Below are 21,730 nucleotides of genomic sequence, written 5' to 3' on the forward strand. Positions count from 1 at the left end.
TGATGTCTGTAGGGGCAACAGAGACAGCATAGGGAAGGCATCTGGCAGTCGACAGAGCAGCACAGAGAATGAACTGAAGTGGGCAGACCACCAGAGGCCATGGAGCAGCACGGACTCGGACAGCTCCAATCGGAATCTGAAGCCAGCCATAACAAAGACAGCCAGCTTTGGTGGGATCACCGTCCTGACAAGGGGAGATAGCTCTTCAAGCAACAGAAGTACCGGCAAACTGTCCAAAACAGGTAGCGTGTACTGTGCTGGGTTCACCACACGGGGTCTGTGAGGAGAAATGGCTGTTCTGGAACCTGCCTGCTGAGGATGGGATCTCTCAGAATGGTTTGTGTTGGAATGGACCTTCAGAGACCTAGCCCAAGCTCTGTGGGTGGTCAGAATGGTACCCTGGGGTGCATTAGTAAAGGTGTGTCCAGCAGGTTCTCCTCCTGCTTTGCTCTGCCCTGGTGAGATCACACCTGCAACACTGTGTCCACTTTTGGGCTCCACAGTCTAAGAAAGACAGGCATCTGCTGGAGGGAGTCCAAGGGAGAGCCACGAGGATGATCAGGGAACTTGAGCATCTCCCCTGTGAAGAGATGTGTTTAGTTTGGGGCCCTGGGGCTGTTTAGTTTAGAGATGAGAAGGCTTGGAGGGGACCTTACTTACTAATGTCTGTAATTATCTGAGGGGTGAGTGTCAAGAGGAAGGGGACGGGCTCTTTCAAGTGGCACCTGGTAACAGGACAAGGAATAATGGGCAGAAGCTAGAACACAGCAAGCTCCACCTCACCATGAGGAGAAACTTCTTCATGATGAGGGTGATGGAGCACTGGAACAGGCTGCCCAGACAGGTTGTGGAGTCTCCTCTGGAGACTTTCAAAGCCAACCTGGACATGTTCCTGTGTGGCCTGCCCTAGGTGGTCCTGCTTTTGGCAGGGAGGTGGGACCCAGTGTTCTCCAGAGGTCCCTTCCAACCCCTAACATTCTGTGATTCTGTAAGTGGTGAGAGCCATGAACCATTGCGTAGCAGAAGAGTATATCCATCCATGTACACTAGTATCTGGGTACCTGGTGTGGGATTTGTAGGAATCAAGAGGAAGACTTGGTGCCTGAGGTAAATTAGATGAGAATTTGCAGGAGCAGAGTATGTGCACATCCTACTCCAACAGCCTGGAAAGGTGGTACTCTGGTACTCCTTTCAGACAAAGCACAGGTTCTGCCTTTTTCTTAATATTTTCTGAATCATGAAGAATCAAATGTTTCATGACTGATGAGAAATTGAAGAACCTTTTGTTGGTGCTAAAATGCAGAGCATCTGTATCTTGGACCACAGCCTCTCTCTTACTGCTGGCAGATGAGGTAGTGTGCTGTAGTGGAAGCAGATGGAAGCTCTGGACTTACAGAGGTCTCACAATCTCTCCAGCTTCTTCTTTAGTTCCCATTAAATGAAAGTACCATTTAAGGAGACTACAGACGTGGTGGTAATCCTGCATTTATTTACACTGACTGCTCAAGTACATTAACATATGGGGTCAGGATCTAAGTATCATCAAGCCATGCCATGAAGCTACTCTATTATATTTTTGTGTAAAAGTGCGTAATAAATAATGATTCTATCAGGAGGTTCCATCAGTTCAGGTCATTTGATAAACATAGTACAGGACAAGTGGTAATCAATATTTAGCACTTAGTGCTTTTTTTCAGCTTGAGAGTGTTTTATGGACAGCAGTCAATTGAATCCCAGTTTATCAAGACTAGGTTGGTTAGCTTTCACTCCTGTGCCCAAAATTGAGTGGTGGCCTTTGCCATGATTCAGGATGCTGGAAAATGTTTTCAGAATAAATCAAGGAAGTATTTGACTTAGTTCCTGCATATCTGTATAACTGAACATCTTACAGAATCATAGGATCCTTGAGACCTTTGATAGTTCAGAGCCCAGCCATTAACCCAGCACTGTTAAGTTCACTGCTAAGCCCTGTCCCGCATCACCACATGTACAGATCTTCAAAATACCTGCAGGGATGGTGACTTCACCACTTCCCTGGGCAGCCTCTTGCTGGGCTTAGCAATACTTCTCATGAAGAAATTTTCCTCATGTCCAGTCTTAACCTCCCCTGGCACAACATGAGGCTATTTCCTCTTGCCCTGTCACTTGTTACTTGTGAGAACAGACGGACCCCTACCTCACTGCAACCTGTTTTCAGGTAGATCTAGAGAGTGATAAAGTCTCCCCTCAGCCTCCTCTTCTCCGGGCTAAACATCCTGCACTTGTCTGTAGTGAGGGACCCAGAATGGAAGGCAGTATTTCAGATGTGGCCTCACCAGTGCTGAGTACAAGGAGATGATCGCTACCCCAGTTCTGCTGGGCACACTGTTCCTGAAACAAGCCAGGATGCTGCCAGCCCTCATGGACATTTGGGTTTATTATCTTAAGATTCATCAAATATCTCAAGTTGGAAGGAACCCAGAAGGATCCCTTCCAAGGTAATATTCTACTTTGGTGTTATTCCATCCTTATGTATGTGAAATCCTATGGATTTTAAGGCATTAATTTGAGTTTGACCATTAGTACAGTATAGTTGTTTGCCTCTGGCCCCTTCCTAAGCATGAGCATATGCAACATAGCACAACCAGTATATAAGGAGTTGTGAAACTCCACTCTCTTTCTATTTACATAAAGGCTAAATAGGCAACGGAGAGGGGCCTGAAAGATACAGCAGACCCTGCTTTTACCTCCATATTTCTTTATCTCCCACGACTTTTGGAATAGAATAGAACAGAATTAACCAGGTTGGAAGAGACCTTTGATATCATCGAGTCCAACCTATCACCCAACACCATCTAATCAACTAAACCATGCAACCAAGCACCCCATCAAGTCTCTTCCTAAACACTTCCAGTAATGGTGACTCCACCACCTCCCTGGGCAGCCCATTCCAATGGCCAATCTCTCTTTCTGGGAAGAACTTCTTCCTAACATCCAGCCTAAACCTCCCCTGGCACAGCTTGAGACTGTGTCCTCTTGTTCTGGTGCTTGTTGCCTGGGAGAAAAGATCAACCCCCACCTGGCTACAACCTCATACACAATGAGTTAGGGAGGAGGCACAGGTTCCTCATACACTCTTTTTTCCCCTCCCCATATCATTCACCTTCAGCAGAGTGAAGGTTTTTCTCTGCAGCATTATGTTGCAGAGGTGCAGAACATTTGTAATGGTGTTGAGGAAATCTAGTTGGGAGGGTTGAGACCTCAAATTGCACAAGAGAATTGCAAAACCTGCTTTTAAGTAGCTGTTTCAGTGTTGGAAGTCACACATATGAAAGGATGCACTTAGAAAATGTATTAAAGGAGGGATCTCTGAAGCATGCCCATGCAGATGTAAATGCATCTGCACTCCATATACACCAAACCCCAAACTGCTTTCAAGTAAAAGCTCTTAGAGTACATTTTTTAAGCATCAGTGATATTAATATTCCATGTTTTTTGCAGAGCAATTACCTGTTGTAAGTGGTTTGACTTTTTTTAAGCCATGTGTTTAAATTTGAAAGGTAGTTCAGGCACATAAAGAGTTAAAAAAGAAACAAAAGGAAGAAATGGGGGGAAAGATTGAATGTCACAACAAACTTAACACCTTCCAAGCCAGGACACTGTGTCAAACTGTTAGTCAGTCAGCCTAAGGAAAGTCTTAGGAAGGAATAGCTGAATCACTATTTCTGTCCTCCTCTCCAAGATGTTACTGAATGGCATTAAAGCAGAAAATGAATGTTTAAAAACTAATGGGAAAATCTGACACTCCTTTGTGCCTGTTTTGCCCCAGAGCTTCATTACTGACTACTCCAGTCACAGGCAGTGCTGGGTGTTCTGTAACTCATTTGAAGCTTCTGTACACATTTGAAGCTTGGTCACGCTTTTATTTTGGGGGATTTTGTTAATTTTCTGTTACCTTTCAGGGAATTTGTTTATTTTCTGTTGTCTTTCCCATTGGAATGGGATAGGTGAAGGGTAGCTACAAATGTTAGGCAAGCTGTCCTGGTAGGGTGGCAGAGCTTGGTAGGCACCAATTCTACTCCAGTTCTCCTCCTCAACAAGCATTAATCTGTTCTCTGAAGTGCTTTAGGATTCACAGTAACAAATTTAAGTCAGTCTTTTATCTTTCTATTTTTTTTCTTTCTGTTTTTTTTTTTGTCTTATGCATGAAATGAGTCATTAGTTGGTCAAAATGTTCTTCACTGAAAACTGGAGAAGGAAGTTGTTCCAGTTTAGAAGGAAAGATGTTGACTTGCTGGAACATGTCCAGCCCTTCTGGGCAACAAAGCTGGGGAGGGGTTTGCAGCACAGCCCTATGGGGAGAGGCTGAGGCAGCTGGGGTTGCTTAGCCTGGAGAAGAGGAGGCTCAGGGGAAACCTTCTTGCTGTCTACAACTACCTGAAGGGAGGTTGTAGCCAGTTTGGGGGTTGGTCTCTTCTCCCAGGCAAGCAGTACCAGAACAAGAGGACACAGTCTCAAGCTGTGCTAGGGGAAGTTAAGGCTGGAGGTGAGGAGAAAGTTCTTCCCAGAAAGAGTGATTGGCCATTGGGATGTGCTGCCCAGGGAGGTGGTGGAGTCACCATCACTGGAGGTGTTTAGGAGGAGACTTGATGGGGTGCTTGGTTGCATGGTTTAGTTGATTAGATGGTGTTGGGTGATAGGTTGGACTTGATGATCCAGAAGGTCTCTTCCAACCTGGTCCATTCCATTCCATTCCATATACATAGATGGATACCATTAGGTGTCTCATACACAACTAAGGCCTTAAGGCAGCTGGCTCTAGTTGAGAGGCATCCTTGCCCATGGTGGGGAGAGGTTGGAGTAGATGATCTCAAAGGTCCATTCCATCTTAAGCTGTTCTTTGATTCTGTGATTCATTGGCTAAATGATGGAAAATGTTTCTGATAATTTAAAATGTGACAATTATTCTATGCTTGTGATGGTCATGCAGCAGTATTGTCACACAGCTTTCCTGAGCATGGGCATAGTGCAACTTGGATTTTCACAGGTAGCTCACAGCTGCCTTTGAGAGTATATACAGTGTGAGACCACACCTCAAATAGTGCCTCCAGTTCTGGTGTCCCCAGCATAAGAAGGACACAGAGCTGTTGGAGTGAGTCCAGAGGAGGCCACAAAGATGATCCAAGGGCTGGAGCAGCTCTGCTGTGAGGACAGGCTGAGGGAGCTGGGGGTGTTCAGGCTGGAGAAGAGGAGACTCGGGGGGAGAACCTTAGGGCTGCCTTCCAATAGCTGAAGGGATCCTACAGGAAGGCTGCAGAGAGACTTTTTGTAAGGGTGTTAGAGACAGGCCAAGGGGGAATGGTTTGAAGCTGAGGGAGAGTAGATTTAGACTGGATCTTAGGAAGAAGTTCTTCAGCAGGAGGGTGGTGAGACTCTGATACAGACTGCCCAGGGGGGCTGTGGCTGCCTCCTCCCTGGGGGTGTTCAAGGCCAGGTTGAATGAGACCCTGAGCATGTGAACCTAGCTGAGAGGTTTCCCTGGGCATGGTGGGGAGGTTGGAGTAGATGATAGAAATAGAATAAACCAGGTTGGAAGAGACCTTCAAGATCATTGCATCCAATCCAACCTATCATCCAACACCACCTATTCAACTAAACCATGGCACCAAGCACCCCATCAAGTCTCCTCCTAAACACCTCCAGTGATGGTGACTCCACCACCTCCCCGGGCAGCCCATTCCAATGGGCAATCACTCTCTCTGTGTAGAACTTCTTCCTAATCTCCAGCCTAAACCTCCCCTGGCACAGCTTGAGACTGTGTCCTCTTGTTCTGGTACTGGATGCCTGGAAGAAGAGACCAACCTCCGCCTGTCTACAACCTCCCTTCAGGTAGTTGTAGAGAGCAATGAGGTCACCCCTGAGCTTCCTCTTCTCCAGGCTAAACAACCCCAGCTCCCTCAGCCTCTCCTCATAGGGCTTGTGTTCCAAACCCCTCCCCAGCTTTGTTGCCCTTCTCTGGACTCGTTCCAGCACGTCAACCTCCTTCCTAAACTGAGGAGCCCAGAACTGGACACAGGACTCAAGGTGTGGCCTAACCAGTGCAGTGTACAGGGGCAGAATCACCTCCCTGCTCCTGCTGGCCACACTGTTCCTGATGCAGGCCAGGATGCCATTGGCCCTCCTGGCTGCCTGGGCACACTGCAGGCTCATGTTCAGCCTACCATCGACCAGTATCCCCAGGTCCCTCTTCGCCTGGCTGCTCTCCAGCCACTCTGACCCCAGCCTGTGGCACTGCATGGGGTTGCTGTGGCCAATGTGCAGAACCTGGCACTTGGATGTGTTCAATCTCATGCCATTGGACTCTGCCCATCTGTCCAGCCTGGCAAGGTCCCTCTGCAGAGCCTCTCTACCCTCCAGCAGATCAACTCCTGCCCCCAGCTTGGTGTCATCAGCAAATTTACTGATGATCGACTCAACGCCCTCATCCAGATCATCAATAAAGATGTTAAAGAGGCTGGGGCCCAGCACTGATCCCTGGGGCACACCACTAGTGACTGGCTGCCAGCTGGATGTGGCACCATTCACCACCACTCTCTGGTGGTTCCTAACCCAATGCAGTGTGCCCCCATCCAAGCCATGGGCTGACAGCTTGGCCAGGAGTTTGCTGTGGGGGACGATGTTAAAGGCCTTGCTGAAGTCCTGGTAGACTACATCCACAGGCCTCCCCACATCCACCAGGCAATCAGCTGATCATAGGAGATCAGGTTGGTCAGGCAGGACCTGCCCTTCCTAAATCCATGCTGGCTGGGCCTGATCCCTTGGCCATCCTATAAGTGCTGTGTGATTGCACACAAGGTGACCTGTCAGTGATACCTAAGGTCCCTTCCAATCTAATCCTTTCTGTGCTTCTATGAATACTACTGTAGCCTTTCTGGATAATTTTTAATATTGTCACCAAACATAAACATTCTGACCTTAACTCCTGATACTTCAGTAATTAATGCTGCAACAGCAGACAAACAAAAACTGAAGCAGAGAAAGATGTCAGCCTCCCCTGAGGCAAAGACAGATCCTGGAACATGCTGCTCTCTGCACTAAACTCCGGTACTGTCAATTAGTCTTAGACTCTAATTGCATTCAACAGTATGGGAATTAGAGCTTAGCAAAGGAATTGTGTGAATTGATTCTTGCAAACCTCACAAGAGAGGCCTGTGTGAAACCTTTTATGTGGTTATCTTCCTGTTTCTGATGGTCCTTTTCATGCAGGGGTTTAGAAAATCTATGCTTTTCAGTCTGTATTTTGCAAATAAAATTTCCTTCTATATTATTCTGGAACTTGGTAAATATAGAGAGATAGATTAAGCTGTAATTCAGTATTGAGAGGGGAGTAAATAATTGAACAAATTGGCATTAGATTGCATTGCTACAACTTGAGGCATTGTACAAAGCACTGTTTCATTCAGATTTCCAGGAACACAGTGGACTTTGCAGGGCTGACAAGGCATGCCTAGTGGTAAGTGAAATAGATGCCCCTGTAGGTATCAGAGCCATACCTGCTCAGCCATTAACCAGTCCAGCTCACCAGCCACCATGCTGGTTTCAGTGACACACTACAACAGGTTTTAATATCAAATACTAGGAGGCAGGGCAAGATATTTTTTCAAAGCAATGCCCTCTGCAAAGGCTACAGGTGTTTAAATAATTGTTGGAAGACTTAAATACATAACTGCTGCATCTTTAGCTTCTCTTAATGCATTTTCCATTCAGTGGAATGCACATCTGCTGGAATACATTTCCCCCCCCACCCCCCTATTTGAAAAAAGCTGGCTTCACTGGGCTATCAGCTGTGTTGATACAGATCTGCAAGGATCATTAATTTCCTTGGCTGGGCTCCAAGTAATTGGAGCCAGTCTAATCTCTCCTGTGAGGTGTTCATTGCTGCTGCTGTAGGGGAAAGCCAATCATTCTGCAGGCATTTCAATACATTCCTCTCTCTTTTTAAATTTTATTTTTGCTTTAATTTTATCTCTATGAAGTGTTCTGTAAATTATAGTTTTGTCTCTGAGTTTTGGAACAGGGTTTCTGCTTGTTGATGATTAGCCTTTATGGTGGATCTTGTGAGCCCAAGAGAAACTGCAGGAATGTTAATGCACAGGCAATAAATCACGAGCCCACTGTCTCTAGGTATACTTTTCCATCAGCCAGCTGTGCTGAAACATGTAGCAGTGCAGCTTACAGAGGCAGTCATATTCATAGCAACACATACCATGATCAGAAATAAACCCCAAAATATCTTGTGGTATACAGAAATGCAAGTGACTTAGGAAAAGTAGCAAATAAACATTCCCAAGCCAAGAAATTATATCCAAGACAAAAGTACTTCCAGGGGTGATCAGCACTCTCCTCTCCCTGAAAAACAGGCTCTCTGGAGCACAAGTTTTCTGAGGAGCAGCTGATGGAATTGGGGTTTGTTTAGCCTGGAGAAAAGGAGGCCCAAGGGAGACCTTATCATTCTCTACAACCACCTGAAAGGAGGTTGCAGTGAGGTGGGAGTTCAGTCTCTTCTCTCAAGTAACAAGCATTAGGACGAGAGGAAATGGCCTCAAGTTGCACCAAGGGAGGTTTAGATCAGACATTAGGAAAAATTTCTTCACCAAAACGATTGTGCTGGGGCAGGCTGCCTAGAGAGGGCATGGAGTCACCATCCCTGGAGGGGTTTTACAGGCATGGAGACATGATGCTGAGGGACATGGTTTAGGGACAGACTTGACAGTGTTGGTTGGACTCGACCTTAAAAGGTCTCTTTCAACCAAAATGATTCTATGATTCTAAAGAGTGGGTAGATCTCAAGAGCCCACCTGTTAAGAAAGGGTAAAATTATCTCAGAACCATCAGATACTGAGTGCTGCCCCAAAGAAAATAGAATCAGACGTGTTGCATCACTCACTAGCTCTCAGAATGCTGCAGAATTAATGGTACCTCTCTATGCTCTCCCTCCACAAGCCCTCTAAGCTATTAAGCATTTGTGCTGATTTTTCTGTCTCTTTCTCTTTGAACTGCTATGTCTCTCAGAATACCTAAAAGATATATTAATGGAAAGTGATGAGAATATGAAGGGTATTATTATGCCACCTGTGAAGCAGCAAAAAGAATTATAGAAGAATCTAGAAGTAGCCATCATTACATACTGGGGGGGGCGGGGGGGAGGGGAAGGGCTGGATTGTGTAATGGGGGCAAAACCCTCATTTATTCAAAGTTCCTTTCAGAAGTCTTCAGCAAGACATCTCTTAATGTGAATGTGAATAAAGTCAGAGTTCTCTTTTTCTCTCGCTCTTCTTCTCTTCTCCTCGCTCTTCTCCTCGCTCTTCTCCTCTCTCTTCTCCTCTCTCTTCTCCTCTCTCTTCTCCTCTCTCTTCTCCTCTCTCTTCTCCTCTCTCTTCTCCTCTCTCTTCTCCTCTCTCTTCTCCTCTCTCTTCTCCTCTCTCTTCTCCTCTCTCTTCTCCTCTCTCTTCTCCTCTCTCTTCTCCTCTCTCTTCTCCTCTCTCTTCTCCTCTCTCTTCTCCTCTCTCTTCTCCTCTCTCTTCTCCTCTCTCTTCTCCTCTCTCTTCTCCTCTCTCTTCTCCTCTCTCTTCTCCTCTCTCTTCTCCTCTCTCTTCTCCTCTCTCTTCTCCTCTCTCTTCTCCTCTCTCTTCTCCTCTCTCTTCTCCTCTCTCTTCTCCTCTCTCTTCTCCTCTCTCTTCTCCTCTCTCTTCTCCTCTCTCTTCTCCTCTCTCTTCTCCTCTCTCTTCTCCTCTCTCTTCTCCTCTCTCTTCTCCTCTCTCTTCTCCTCTCTCTTCTCCTCTCTCTCCTCCTCTCTCTCCTCCTCTCTCTCCTCCTCTCTCTCCTCCTCTCTCTCCTCCTCTCTCTCCTCCTCTCTCTCCTCCTCTCTCTCCTCCTCTCTCTCCTCCTCTCTCTCCTCCTCTCTCTCCTCCTCTCTCTCCTCCTCTCTCTTCTCCTCTCTCTTCTCCTCTCTCTTCTCCTCTCTCTTCTCCTCTCTCTTCTCCTCTCTCTTCTCCTCTCTCTTCTCCTCTCTCTTCTCCTCTCTCTTCTCCTCTCTCTTCTCCTCTCTCTTCTCCTCTCTCTTCTCCTCTCTCTTCTCCTCTCTCTTCTCCTCTCTCTTCTCCTCTCTCTTCTCCTCTCTCTTCTCCTCTCTCTTCTCCTCTCTCTTCTCCTCTCTCTTCTCCTCTCTCTTCTCCTCTCTCTTCTCCTCTCTCTTCTCCTCTCTCTTCTCCTCTCTCTTCTCCTCTCTCTTCTCCTCTCTCTTCTCCTCTCTCTTCTCCTCTCTCTTCTCCTCTCCTCCTCTCTCTCCTCCTCTCTCTCCTCCTCTCTCTCCTCCTCTCTCTTCTCCTCTCTCTTCTCCTCTCTCTTCTCCTCTCTCTTCTCCTCTCTCTTCTCCTCTCTCTTCTCCTCTCTCTTCTCCTCTCTCTTCTCCTCTCTCTTCTCCTCTCTCTTCTCCTCTCTCTTCTCCTCTCTCTTCTCCTCTCTCTTCTCTCTCTCTATTCTATCTTCTCTCTCTCTCTTCTCCTCTCTCTTCTCCCTCTCCTATCTCCTCTCTCTTCCTCTCTCTCTTCTCCTCTCTCTTCTCCTCTCTCTTCTCCTCTCTCTTCTCCTCTCTCTTCTCCTCTCTCTTCTCCTCTCTCTTCTCCTCTCTCTTCTCCCTTCTTTTTTTTTTCTTTTCATTTGCTACAGTACTGAATTCATTATGTGGTGATTTCTTAGTCCAGATTTGGCTACCATGGAAACAGCTAATCAAAGAGCTACAAAGACAAGATTAATTGGTGTTAATTTCCAGATATTAGTTGAGGAATTTACTTGGCTTAATATGTCTAGACTTAAAGTGATAAGAAATGAGTTGTAGTGATAGAACAGAATTAAAACACATCATTTTTATGTACAGGATAAATGGGGGCAAAATTGGTTAAGTAGTGATTCCTGGAATCATTTTAAGGTTTGTTTTTTTAAAATATGTGTTCATAAAAGTGTCCAAATGGTGATGTAAAATAGAAGTAAAGTAAAAGAAATTCCAATGAAATTGTATTTCACTTTGGGGAGGAAGCATCCACACAGATTTGCTTTCACACTTCCCTTGTATGTGCCTTAACCCCCTGCTTTAAGGAGGCTGTCCATCTGAGCCTTACCTGCTCAGAGGTTGTCATTTTTATGGGCAGCAAATTGAGATCCCAGCAGATAAAATCTCTGAAGTTTGGAAGGAAGTCATTTTGGGGGTTTAAAATAAGGTGTCTCCTCATCCTTCCAGGCACAAATGTGTTTTAGCAGGCTTGATTTCTCTTGGTTGATCAATTTTAATAGGCTAGGTGCTGAAAAGCCAGTCCCCAAAGTGTTAGGCTTTTAGATAGCTTTAAGTTAAGACATGTATGGAGCAGCTCCCTTGTTCCCTGGCTGAACTCAGTTGCTGGGTTTTCACTTACAGAGAATGTTTGGTGGGGGGTTGTGCCTTGCTTTGTTGGGCTTGTTTGTTTATTTACTTTAGTTTTCATTTACCAACTCTTGTTTTCAGCTTGTTTACCTTATGAACCAATACTTTGGTGCGATAAATACATGCTGAGTGGTTTGTGTTGTGTTTGATAAAGGTTATTTAGTGCATGGGGGCAGCAGGTGTTGGGAGAGGAAAGTGGTCTTTAGAACTGTAGAAATAACACTGGAAACTGAGCTTGGCAGGGAGTGAAAACCTCCCTCCTGCCAGCTGGGCATGGACTAGTGTGTGGCTGTGTCTCTCCATTAGGCTCAGAGTCTTCCAGCAGCGCTGGCTCCTCAGGATCACTGTCACGAATACATCAGCCTCTCCAAAGTGCATCCCTTGTCCCTGGGGTGACAGCCAGCTCTTCAGGCAGCGTGTCCTACCCTGAGAATGGGATGAGTGGCCAGGTGGCCCCCAGCAACACCAGCTATATCATTCTTCCACTTGAAGCTGCAGGGATACCACCTGGCAGTATCCTTCTGAACCCGCACACAGGTCAGTACAATGCCCTCCTCCCTGGTACTGTCCTCCAGTGTTCATGGTGTCATCTGGAGAATGGGCACATTTCTTCTTTCTAGAGATATTTCCCTTGAGGAAGTAGCAAATCTATGTGGAAAATTACATTTGGCAGGTTTCAAATCTGCAGGCAAAGCTGGATTGACCTTCTGAGGCTGTTGTGGCACAGCCACTGGAAAGTGATACAAAACACTGGTGGGGCCCCAGACAGGATATGCATCTTGTAAAGGCTGCCACTCCTTGGCTGCAGACATACTCGAGATCCTGTTAGCCTCACTAAGGACAGATACCCATGTCAAGTGTGCTGAAATACAGTGCAGCCAAAATAGGAGGTCAAAGTCTTAGAGGTTGTGCTTAACTGCAGAATTTCAAAAGGCTTAAGGGCTGCATTTGAATTAGTACTTCAGAGTTAATTTTGCTCTGTGAGCTGTATGATTAGGAATTGTATTTAAATTTGAACTTCTGTGATAAGAGAGAGTTGTAACCTTCCCCATCCCTGGTACTTAGCAGCACTGCAGCGCACAAACCAGGCACTCAGGCAGCCAAGCACTGTGGATGCCTCAAAAACCACTCAGCTTGAACCCAAGTGCTTGATGAAAAATTAAGGCAATTTGTTACGTCCTTGGTCCAGGTGAAGTCCAGATCATGTTATGCTATGACTCCCCACATTATTGTACTGACAATATTGAAAAGGTTCAGGGAGGTTGAGACTGATGATTCCTCACTGACTCAGACTATATCGGTAACCATGACTGGCTGTGCTGTCAACCTTAGCTGAGTTATGCTGGGTTTAAAATAACAGAGCCTACAGTGAAATGTATTTTCCATTATACTGGGATCTGAGGCTTGAAGTCTGAAATATTTTTTTCCAAGTCCTTAATGGAGCATTCAGGAGCTTTACTGGGGGAATTTTTGTTTATAACCAGTCTTTTAGGTATGCTACACCCCTGTGTTCTAGTAATTAGGTGCAAATGTATAAAGCTTATTTGTAAGTTAACTGCTAAAATACTTGGTCAGGATTCAGTCAAGGACAGCAAAGCCTTAACAAACTACTAAACCAAGATTTCCACAAATACTTTGGGATATCTGGGGCTGATCAATAAATATCAGCTCATATAAAATCAGGAAGGAGTTCTTGTTTGTTTAGAGTCAAATGTAATAAGGCCTTTCCAGAGAGGTGACTTAGCAGCTTGCCCAGACTTACACTTTTCTAAAGCCTTTACTATTTTTGTCTGTTTTGTGTATTTTTCAAGCAATTGCATCATTGACATGAGATCCCACCTCTGTCAGCAGAGGAGGGGTTTGGACACTTCTTAAAAACTCAGTGGAGATGGTAGAACGAGAGATGGACGTAAGACAAAAGCCATCCTTATTCATTTACTCATCTCTGGTGTTCTGGTAGTTGATAGTTCTGTCTGCAACACTGGAATCCCTTGGTCAATACAGATGGAATTTCATGGGGTGTGTGATCCACTTCCATACAAAATTCAGCAGGCACAGTCAGAAGTCATCCTTAATTCAGGTGATAGGACAAGGAGAAGCAGATGAAAGGAATCCTTGCTGCTTTGAGCCCACCAACAGCTGAGAGCTTATGCTCGTTCCTGGCCACGGCAAGGACTGGAGGCTCACTACACTTGCAAGCCAGAAGAGCTATTTAAGAGGAGCATCTCCTACACCTCTTTTATCAATGTAGGCATTTGCAGCAGCTGGCTCATGTTCCTCCATGGTACCTAGGGAGTCTTTTTCTACAGTCGGTACACAATGCCTTTCAATACTGTCACTAGACCAGAGCCACCTCATCTTCCTCCTAGCGTGTGCCTCACTGTCTGCAGAGACATCCTGGAGAGTTCCAGGTGTGTTGGTATGTTGAACATTCAGGCAGCAAAGATTTTGTGTATATATAACTTTGTTTCCTTTAACCCCAGTGGTTTGTTTCTGGAAGTACACACATAGGACAGAAAATGGAGGGAGGCTGAAATTCTGGTCCCAGCCATCTAGCTTCACACTACTACCTGGGCTGGAAGTCAGGTTGTACAGAAGTGTCTGCTGTGCTTTTAGCTTGCAGGGAAATGCCTGCTGCAAATTTGCCACTCTTTGGGCTCAGAATCTTTGCAACTTATTAGGATAGCATTACAAAAGCAGCTCCATAGGGAGGAGACTGATTGCTGTGATAAGCTATCAGTGTGATGGATGCTGTCAGTAACACAGATGAAGAGAAGACAGTTTAAAGAAAAGGAAAAAGGAGCTTTGTTTCCTGTAATGAATAGATTTTCTTTCCCTAAGCAACACCATTCTTTAGCTCTTTCTTCTCCTCTTGCAGAGTGGCTACTTCCAGTCTTTTTCTCTCTTTTAATCATGATGCTGTGCCCTTTAAAGATTGTGCTTCCTTGCACACTACGTAGTCACTGACTCTGCGAGCCTCTAATGGCATCCACAGATGCTGTCAGTACCTCCATGCTTCAGTTATACCTCTCAGCTCCTTCTCACACTTTCCACACTTTCTCTTCCATATCTGCAGTCTTCTTTGCTTCCTCCGGTTCTCCTTCCTCCTTCCACAGAATTAAGAAGCTTTTTGTGAGAGGACCATTTATGTGCTGTGCTATTTTATTTTCCATTTCACCTGCTTCACCGGGCTGTTCTACCCCTTAAAGGATTCCTCTTGACACATTCTCTGCCTTTACCTCTTTGACAATTTCAGATCATTTACATTTCATTCTTACTCCTTTAAGTGGCATTGCAGTCTTTGCCCTTCTGTCAGGGCCACAGTTCACAACTTACAAATGTCTTCTTTGTTGCTGTCTGATCTCTTCCTCTCATTTCTTATTTCAAGACTTCTTCATGAAAGGTCCTTTTCTTTTCTTTTTTTCTTTTTTTCTTTCCTTCTTCATCTTTAAAAGCATTGCTGGACCTTTTCTCTTCCAAGTCTGACACCCTTTACTGAGCCACGGGAAACACCCCCCGTGCTTCTCTTCCACTGTCTCTGCTCATCACCTTTCTCACTGTTGAGTGTGAGACATGCCCAATGTAATATGGTGACTTCATCCAGCAAGTCTTGCTGCTTTAGGGAGAGAAGGCAAGGTTTCCAATGCATTTCTGACCATGACTGATCATAGAGGGAGGAATTGAAAGGCTGAGAAGTAGATAGAACAGTGTAGGTTCTAATAGTGTATAGATCAGAAATTGTGTTTCACTGTTGCTCTCAATCACAAAGTTTCTCCAAATCAACCTTTTTGTCTCAGATATTTTAGTTACCTGCTTTAATTGTTACCACTTCATTGCTAAAATTCCTTTCTTGTTTGTTTTTTTTTTCCCTCATGGAAATATTTGTAATCTCTTTGCTTTATGAATTTGTGATGGAAGTGAAAAGAGAACTGAGATCATAGAAAACATTTTCCCCACAACAGAAATGCCATTTCTTTCTTTGCAAGGCAACGATTCGAGTTAACTTTTGTTTGGTTGTTGTTTTTAGGTTTGGGTTGGTTGCTTGGGTTTAGGGTTTTGTTTTTCTTTTTAACAAACATTGCATTTCCAAGGTTACTTCCATCGGCTACAGTATCTGAAGGAACTTAGTAGCTGAGCAGCTTAGTAGAACCTGTAGAGAAGACATTTTCAAAGAGATCTTAAATGTTACTTCCATGATAACTGCCTCTCTTACTACACAGGCTACAGCTCTTAGAAGTGCAGCACCATGTTTAAATTAGAGCATGCAAATAAATAATTAACGAGGGTAGGTTTGGGTTTTTTTTCCTTTCCATACAAACCCGTGTGTCAGGAGGAGCTGTGTGCATTTGACTGCTGTTGTGTGGCAGTAAAGTATTCTCTACCTCTGATGTTTGCTCCAGAGATCAATATTACTGTGAGCTGACTCATCATTGAATGGCTTCAGGTAACCATAGTATCTAAATCAGTTTATATCCATGGTAACCTTGCACCCATTCCTTGGAAAATTATCCTTCCAAAGCAAGTATCTGCTGTCTGCTTTGCCAAGAGATGTCTGCTAGTGTAATGAGTGATGAGCGTGCTGCTGCTGGAGCTGGTCAGCTCAAGAGTGGTCAGTTAAAGCAAGGCTGTGTGATTTCATGCAGAAAACATCTTCTTTAAAGTGTTCAGCAAAGGCAGGGTCTGTTGTTTCAGGTCAACCCTTTGTAAATCCTGATGGGACGCCGGCAATATACAACCCTCCCAGTAGCCAGCAGACGATGAGGAGCCAGATGGTGGGACAGTCTCAGCAGCAGCCTTCATCCCAGCAGCCTCAGCAGGTTCAACAGCCACAGCAGCAAATGGCAAGTCACCTTGTCACACAGGTATGTGTGGTGGCCTCTGGAAAAACAGAAGCAGCTTTCAGGGTTACAAAGGATGATCCTCTGAAGGGTAGGAGGGAAGGGTACAGTTAGACCAAGTACCAGGGTGTTCTTTTCTTTTGAAACAAATGGGCATCATGGTCTTTATTTTCAAGGCAGATGAAGAGGAAAGATTCCTTTTTCAGTTCCATCTAAAGCATGGCTTAATTTTGAAAAGGACTGTTAAGCAAGCTGCTGTATATCTACATAAATTGCTTTGGCAAAAAATTGCCCATAATTGAGAGCTGAAGCATTCATTCTCAAACTAGTGCAGTCTGCAATTCCCCCCAAAGAGCCAGGGACCATTCCCTGTCCCTTTTGACAGCAATGGGATTGAGTCAAAGAATCAAGGACAAGGCAGAGCTCTACAAACTCTTCCACATCTGGTAATACCAGGCATAATCTATGGGTAGCCCACTCTCTGAGGTCCCCTCCCCAGACCATGGGTTCTGTCTGCAGCCCGTGTTCTGGCCATGACTGCTCTGAGATAGAAGCTACAGGAGGAGAGGGAAAGGGCAGCGTTGTTTGGGCATGGTGCCACAGTATGTTGAGTCTGTGGCCTCTGGGCTGGCAGTGGCATGGAGCCAAATATGTCAGAACATGGGCAGTAGGGTTTGGCACTAGCTCAAACTTAATGTTGTGCATTGTGTGTCTGCTCTCCCAGAGCAGAGCAAGCAGAGGGAACTACTCAAGCAAGAATCCTGCATCTTGCCTATTTACAGAGCAGCCAAGATCTACTGTGGTACTTGTGTGGCTTTATAACTTGGCACAGTTTCATCCCAGGTTAACCTGAAATGCAATGTTTAAATTCAGTAAGGTTGCTTTGATTTTACTGGGTTTGGCCTTCCATGGGTTTGGTTCTTATTTCTTGATTTACCTTAGCACTTTTAGAAGACAGACGTAGCACCAAGCCTGTGTAAGACTCAAGTTAAATGAGAGATTAAAATGAAAGGAATAGTAAAGCTCTATTCCAAGGTAATAGTGCTGTAGAAAATTGTTCTTTCTCTTAGATAAACATCTGCTCCAAGCTGATGGGCCTGTCTGTTGATAATTTGCAGCCTGCTCTTTGTCAATTTTTTTTTAGCTATTGTGTTCTGCTAAAGCAGCTTTACAGTCATTATGCCTTTGCCTATGACACACTCGGAGTTAAATCAGTCATTATCAGGAAAATTCAAATGTACACTTGTTCTGTGCTGCTCTTCCATTCTCTCTCTGTAAATTAAATGCAGAATCCTAATTTGGCTTTGCCTCACATCAGTAATAAAGTAGAGCTGTGGCTTTATTTAATCTAACAGCCATCAAATATATGAAAATAGGCAGGGAAATCTGTAATAAGGAATTGTCCTGGTACAAGGCTAAAATGAAGACTAAAAACCACAGGAGCTGACCTCCTGTGCTTGGGCTGGCAATGAGTCACCTGCGTTTTCAGAGCTATGTTTGAGACCTTTGCTCTCAGTGACAGAAGTGTGGTGGTGGTTGTTGTTCTCTCTCTCTCTCTGTAGGTTGTATTCATTGTCTTTCCCTGTGTTTGTTTTGCAGCCTGTTCAGGCAATGCAGCCATCTTCTCAGTCAGTACAATATCCAGCCGTTTCTTATCCTCCCCAGCATCTCCTGCCTGTCTCTCCAACGCAGCAGTTTTCTGTGGTACTAAAGATTTGCATTCATTTATTTATTTATTTTCCTTTCCTTGAAGTTGGGTGTGTGGACATGAGTATGCCCAAGAGCCTCTGGGGAGCACTGCGAGGGCTGTCCCACAGGAGAGCCCCATCCAAATCCTCCTTTGCCTGGGCACTTTCGCTACTGACGAGCATTTTGTAAGAGCGTCCCTGTGGTTTTGGTTCCTAAGCTCCAGGGTGATGTTAGGAGCAGGGCTCTCTACCTGGTTAGGAGAGTCTTCAGAAAAACCTTCTGTTGTGCCTGTGGTAGGAGCTTGAATCTCCTCACTTTGTGTCAAGGGACCTTAAACAGCTAAGTTGGGCATTTGAGATTTGAGTTACCCCTTTTTGTATCAACAAAGGCTGGAGAGGACACCTCTAGAGATCATTGCTTTTTCTACTGTTTTATCAGGACAGTAAATCCATAGCCTGGATTTATTCCCTGGTGATACCAGAGCACTTGGGAAAGAGAGCAGTGGTGGGGCAGCTGCAGAAGCTGTGCTGTGCTATGCATCATGACAAGGCACCAGCCCACATGTCACATAAAAAGAAACAGAATGCTCTTCTAGAGTCTCAATCTGGCTTGGTGCTTGCAGGGCTCAGATTATCCTGTTGGTAAAATGAAGCTGACATCTTCAGAGGCACTGCAATTACTATTTTATAATTTTTTTACTCTGTTCTTTTGTCTCTCTTTCTCTGGTAATCTTGTTTATGACTGATTTTTTTATTATTATTATTTTTCTTTCCTGAGATAGAGATGTCACATAGTAAGAGATGGAAACAAAGCTGAACAGATTCATGCAGCTTAAAGTGGTGTTATTAATGCCTGGTAGATGAGCAGTACCATTTAAAGGACAATAAAGAGCGTTCTGTGGTGAAGAGAAGTTGCATATCTCAATGCTAATTCTCTTGAACACAGTCTTTCAGGCATCTCAGGTTGCTCTACTGATTTTTAGTGACTAGTTTAACAGCAAAACTTCACCTGAGTTAATGTCTTCAGCATACAATGTATAAATCATAAGGGGTTGGAAGCTCTTGGTCTTTGTTGTGCGTACCCAGAGGCATTCCTGGTTCAGTGAAGTTTCTCATTGAATGTGCTTGTAGGCATTTGCCATGAGGGAAACAAATATCCTGGCTTTGTAAAGAAACAGATAACAGATCTAGCTGAATATGGTTGTGGGGTTGTGGCAAGGCAAGAGCATTGCTTTCTTACACCACCTGAAGACCTGCAGGAGTCTTGGCTCACGATACCTCCTCTGGTCATGGAAGGTCACTGTGCATTCTCTGGCAGTGCCTTACATCTATTTTTCCCTTTCCCTATTCTGCAGTTTCCTGACAATAAATACATTGTGCAGGATGGTTTTGGAGAATGAACACCACAGAGATACAAACAAAACCGAAGAGGCTCCTTTAAAAAAACAAAACCAAAACACAAGACAGCAAGGATGTTCTAAGTGAAAAGCATTTTTATAGTGCTTATTCCCTGTCTGAGAGGGGATATGAGGAGGGGACCATAATATGCAGAGTAGCACACGATGGAGTTTTGTGCTGCGTTTATTGTTTGGAGTAAGCTTTGATGTTGAGTGTTTAAAAGGTTTATGATATGGGCACAAGTGGAGATGCATAGAACCACATTTGCAAATCCTTGGCCTTCCCAGAATAAACCTGAGAGTGTTGATCAGTATGGATCTTTTGGCAAGGCTGTTTAGCATCCTTGTGGCATTACCACACGTGGTAACACATAGGCCCATTGACTTTATCTGGTACTTTCATCCTGCCATAGATGTATTTTTTTATCCCCCTCTAGTGAAATAAGGGACTTGTTTCTTTCCAACACTGAATAAAAAGCCTTGAAATGGCAAATGAAGGCTTAGCTTTTTCTTTTTTCTTTTGGTTATATTCTCTATGTTAGCAGCCTTGGGTTTTCAAAAGATTCCAAAAAGGAAAGGGTCTGCATCTGAAACCTTCTCAACTCCTCTCAGAATCATTTTGAGACGGAGGTGAAATTAGCAGCATGTGTTTGGCTGAGGAATTCTGCGTTTGGGGGAAAGAGTTACTCACCACGTTATTTTCATGCCCTTTAGATTTAAAATGCCCTCTTTTGAACAGTGTAAAGTTCCTTTGTCATTTAGGAATAAAAGGTGAGGGGGACACACAAGACACAAAGTAAAAGCCAAAATAACTGACTTTGGTGCCAAGTGATGCCATTCACCTCGCAGTCCAGAAGTCTTTTGTCAAAGCATTTATAATGCTTTTAATTGACTCCGTTTTTATAGCTGTCCATGCAGAGCTCGGCACTCCTTGGGGCCGAGCCATTCCTTTCCCCCTCCTGCTCTGTTTGAACCTCTTTTGTGTGGCTAATTTGCATGTCTGCTGCAGACATCCTGTCTACCTCATTTTCTGCTGCCTTTTGCCCTGCAGCGGGACGACATGACAACGCAGTTTAACCAGATGAGTTTGAGTCGCCAGTCATCGGGAGACAACCCCGAGTCGCCTTCTGGCCCTGTCTACCCATCGCCTATCCTGCAGCAGCCTGCACAGCAGACAGGTTACATCATGGCCTCCCCGAGCCAGCAGCTTCCCCCAGGGGGTTTCACAGGTTCGGGTCCACCCGTGTCCCAGCAAGTGCTGCAGCCCCCGCCGCCGCCACAGGGCTTCGTGCAACAACCGCCACCACCTGCTCAGGTATGCAAAGCCTTCACCACCGTGCCGCTCACTGTAGCACCACAAAGAGACCATCCTAGGAAAAGTCAAATGCAAACCAAAGCAAAGCAACCAACTAACCAAAAACAACCACACAAAACCCCCAAACACACACACACACTACCCCCAAATAAACAAACACCACCCACCCCCAAACAAAAAAAAAAGAGTTAAAAAATCAGACAGAAGCAAACGACACAACAAAACAAATGAACAACAACAACAAACCCCCACAAAAACAGCTGCAAGATTATTAAGGTTATTCCTGGTTCCTGGGATCAAAGTTTAGCATACTTATAGGCATCAGGACACTTGCAGAGCCTCTGTGATTTCCTGAATTCCAGCAATTTCTTCCCTGTCCTCAAGCCCTTTTCTCAGTGTATGTCTGTAGCCCAGGACACACGTGCACAGGAATATGAAGGAGGAGGGTGAGTAAATAGCTGTAGTCCTTTTTCCCTGTGTATATACCAAAAGAGCAATGTGCACATCAGCCCAGGTAGTCATTAATCATATTTAATTGACTTGAACATGTGAGGTGTCACAGATCAGTAATTTTAACTGTCTTCCTGAAGACTGATTATGTTTTACTGTTCACTACCAAACATCTCTACTTGTCTCCTGGGTACCTCTACAGAATATTGAAAGTGATTACTGTCAAGAAGTAAAATGCACAGAAGACTTTCTGGCCCATTTTCAAGGCATGCTCTTAAATAAAAAAAAAGCTAAATTCTTTACCCAGTTACAGATAACTTCATTTGAACTCTGCTTTAGGATGGTTCTGATAGTACTTCTCCCATTTGCATTTTATGGTTAGAAAGCAAATTTATTAAAAAATAAAAAATCTTTATTATTATCTTTCTTTTCTTTTAATGTAAAAGTTGGGTAAACCTTCCTGGTGATGCTGTTTGTTACTTCTTGGTGAAAACCTCCAGTTGGCTTTGTTAATGGAATTCTGTATCGCCATAGTAGTGAAGCAGGTTTACTCTTAGAATGTTTTCAGTGGGCCAGGGATCCGCTTA

The 21,730-nt window shown here is 44.7% G+C and overlaps 1 protein-coding gene across 20 annotated transcripts in view; it reads left to right on the forward strand.

The window, feature by feature from the left end:
* The window catches only part of ARPP21 (cAMP regulated phosphoprotein 21), a 210,131-nt gene that overhangs the window by 143,437 nt on the left and 44,964 nt on the right, over positions 1-21,730 (forward strand). For 18 of the 20 annotated variants that reach the window (XM_068152705.1, XM_068152697.1, XM_068152703.1 and 15 more), the window contains 5 exons: positions 13-242; positions 11,762-11,992; positions 16,148-16,317; positions 17,893-17,997; positions 20,430-20,693. In XM_068152705.1, the coding sequence (XP_068008806.1) occupies positions 13-242; positions 11,762-11,992; positions 16,148-16,317; positions 17,893-17,997; positions 20,430-20,693 (1,000 nt within the window). The remainder of the gene's footprint in view (positions 1-12; positions 243-11,761; positions 11,993-16,147; positions 16,318-17,892; positions 17,998-20,429; positions 20,694-21,730) is intronic. The other 2 variants (XM_068152711.1, XM_068152713.1) reach the window with 1 other exon arrangement.

The sequence above is a fragment of the Melanerpes formicivorus genome, unplaced genomic scaffold, assembly GCF_026170545.1.
Source record: "Melanerpes formicivorus ecotype bairdi unplaced genomic scaffold, bMelFor1.0.p_v2 SCAF_24, whole genome shotgun sequence".
Classification (NCBI taxonomy): Eukaryota; Metazoa; Chordata; class Aves; order Piciformes; family Picidae; genus Melanerpes; species Melanerpes formicivorus.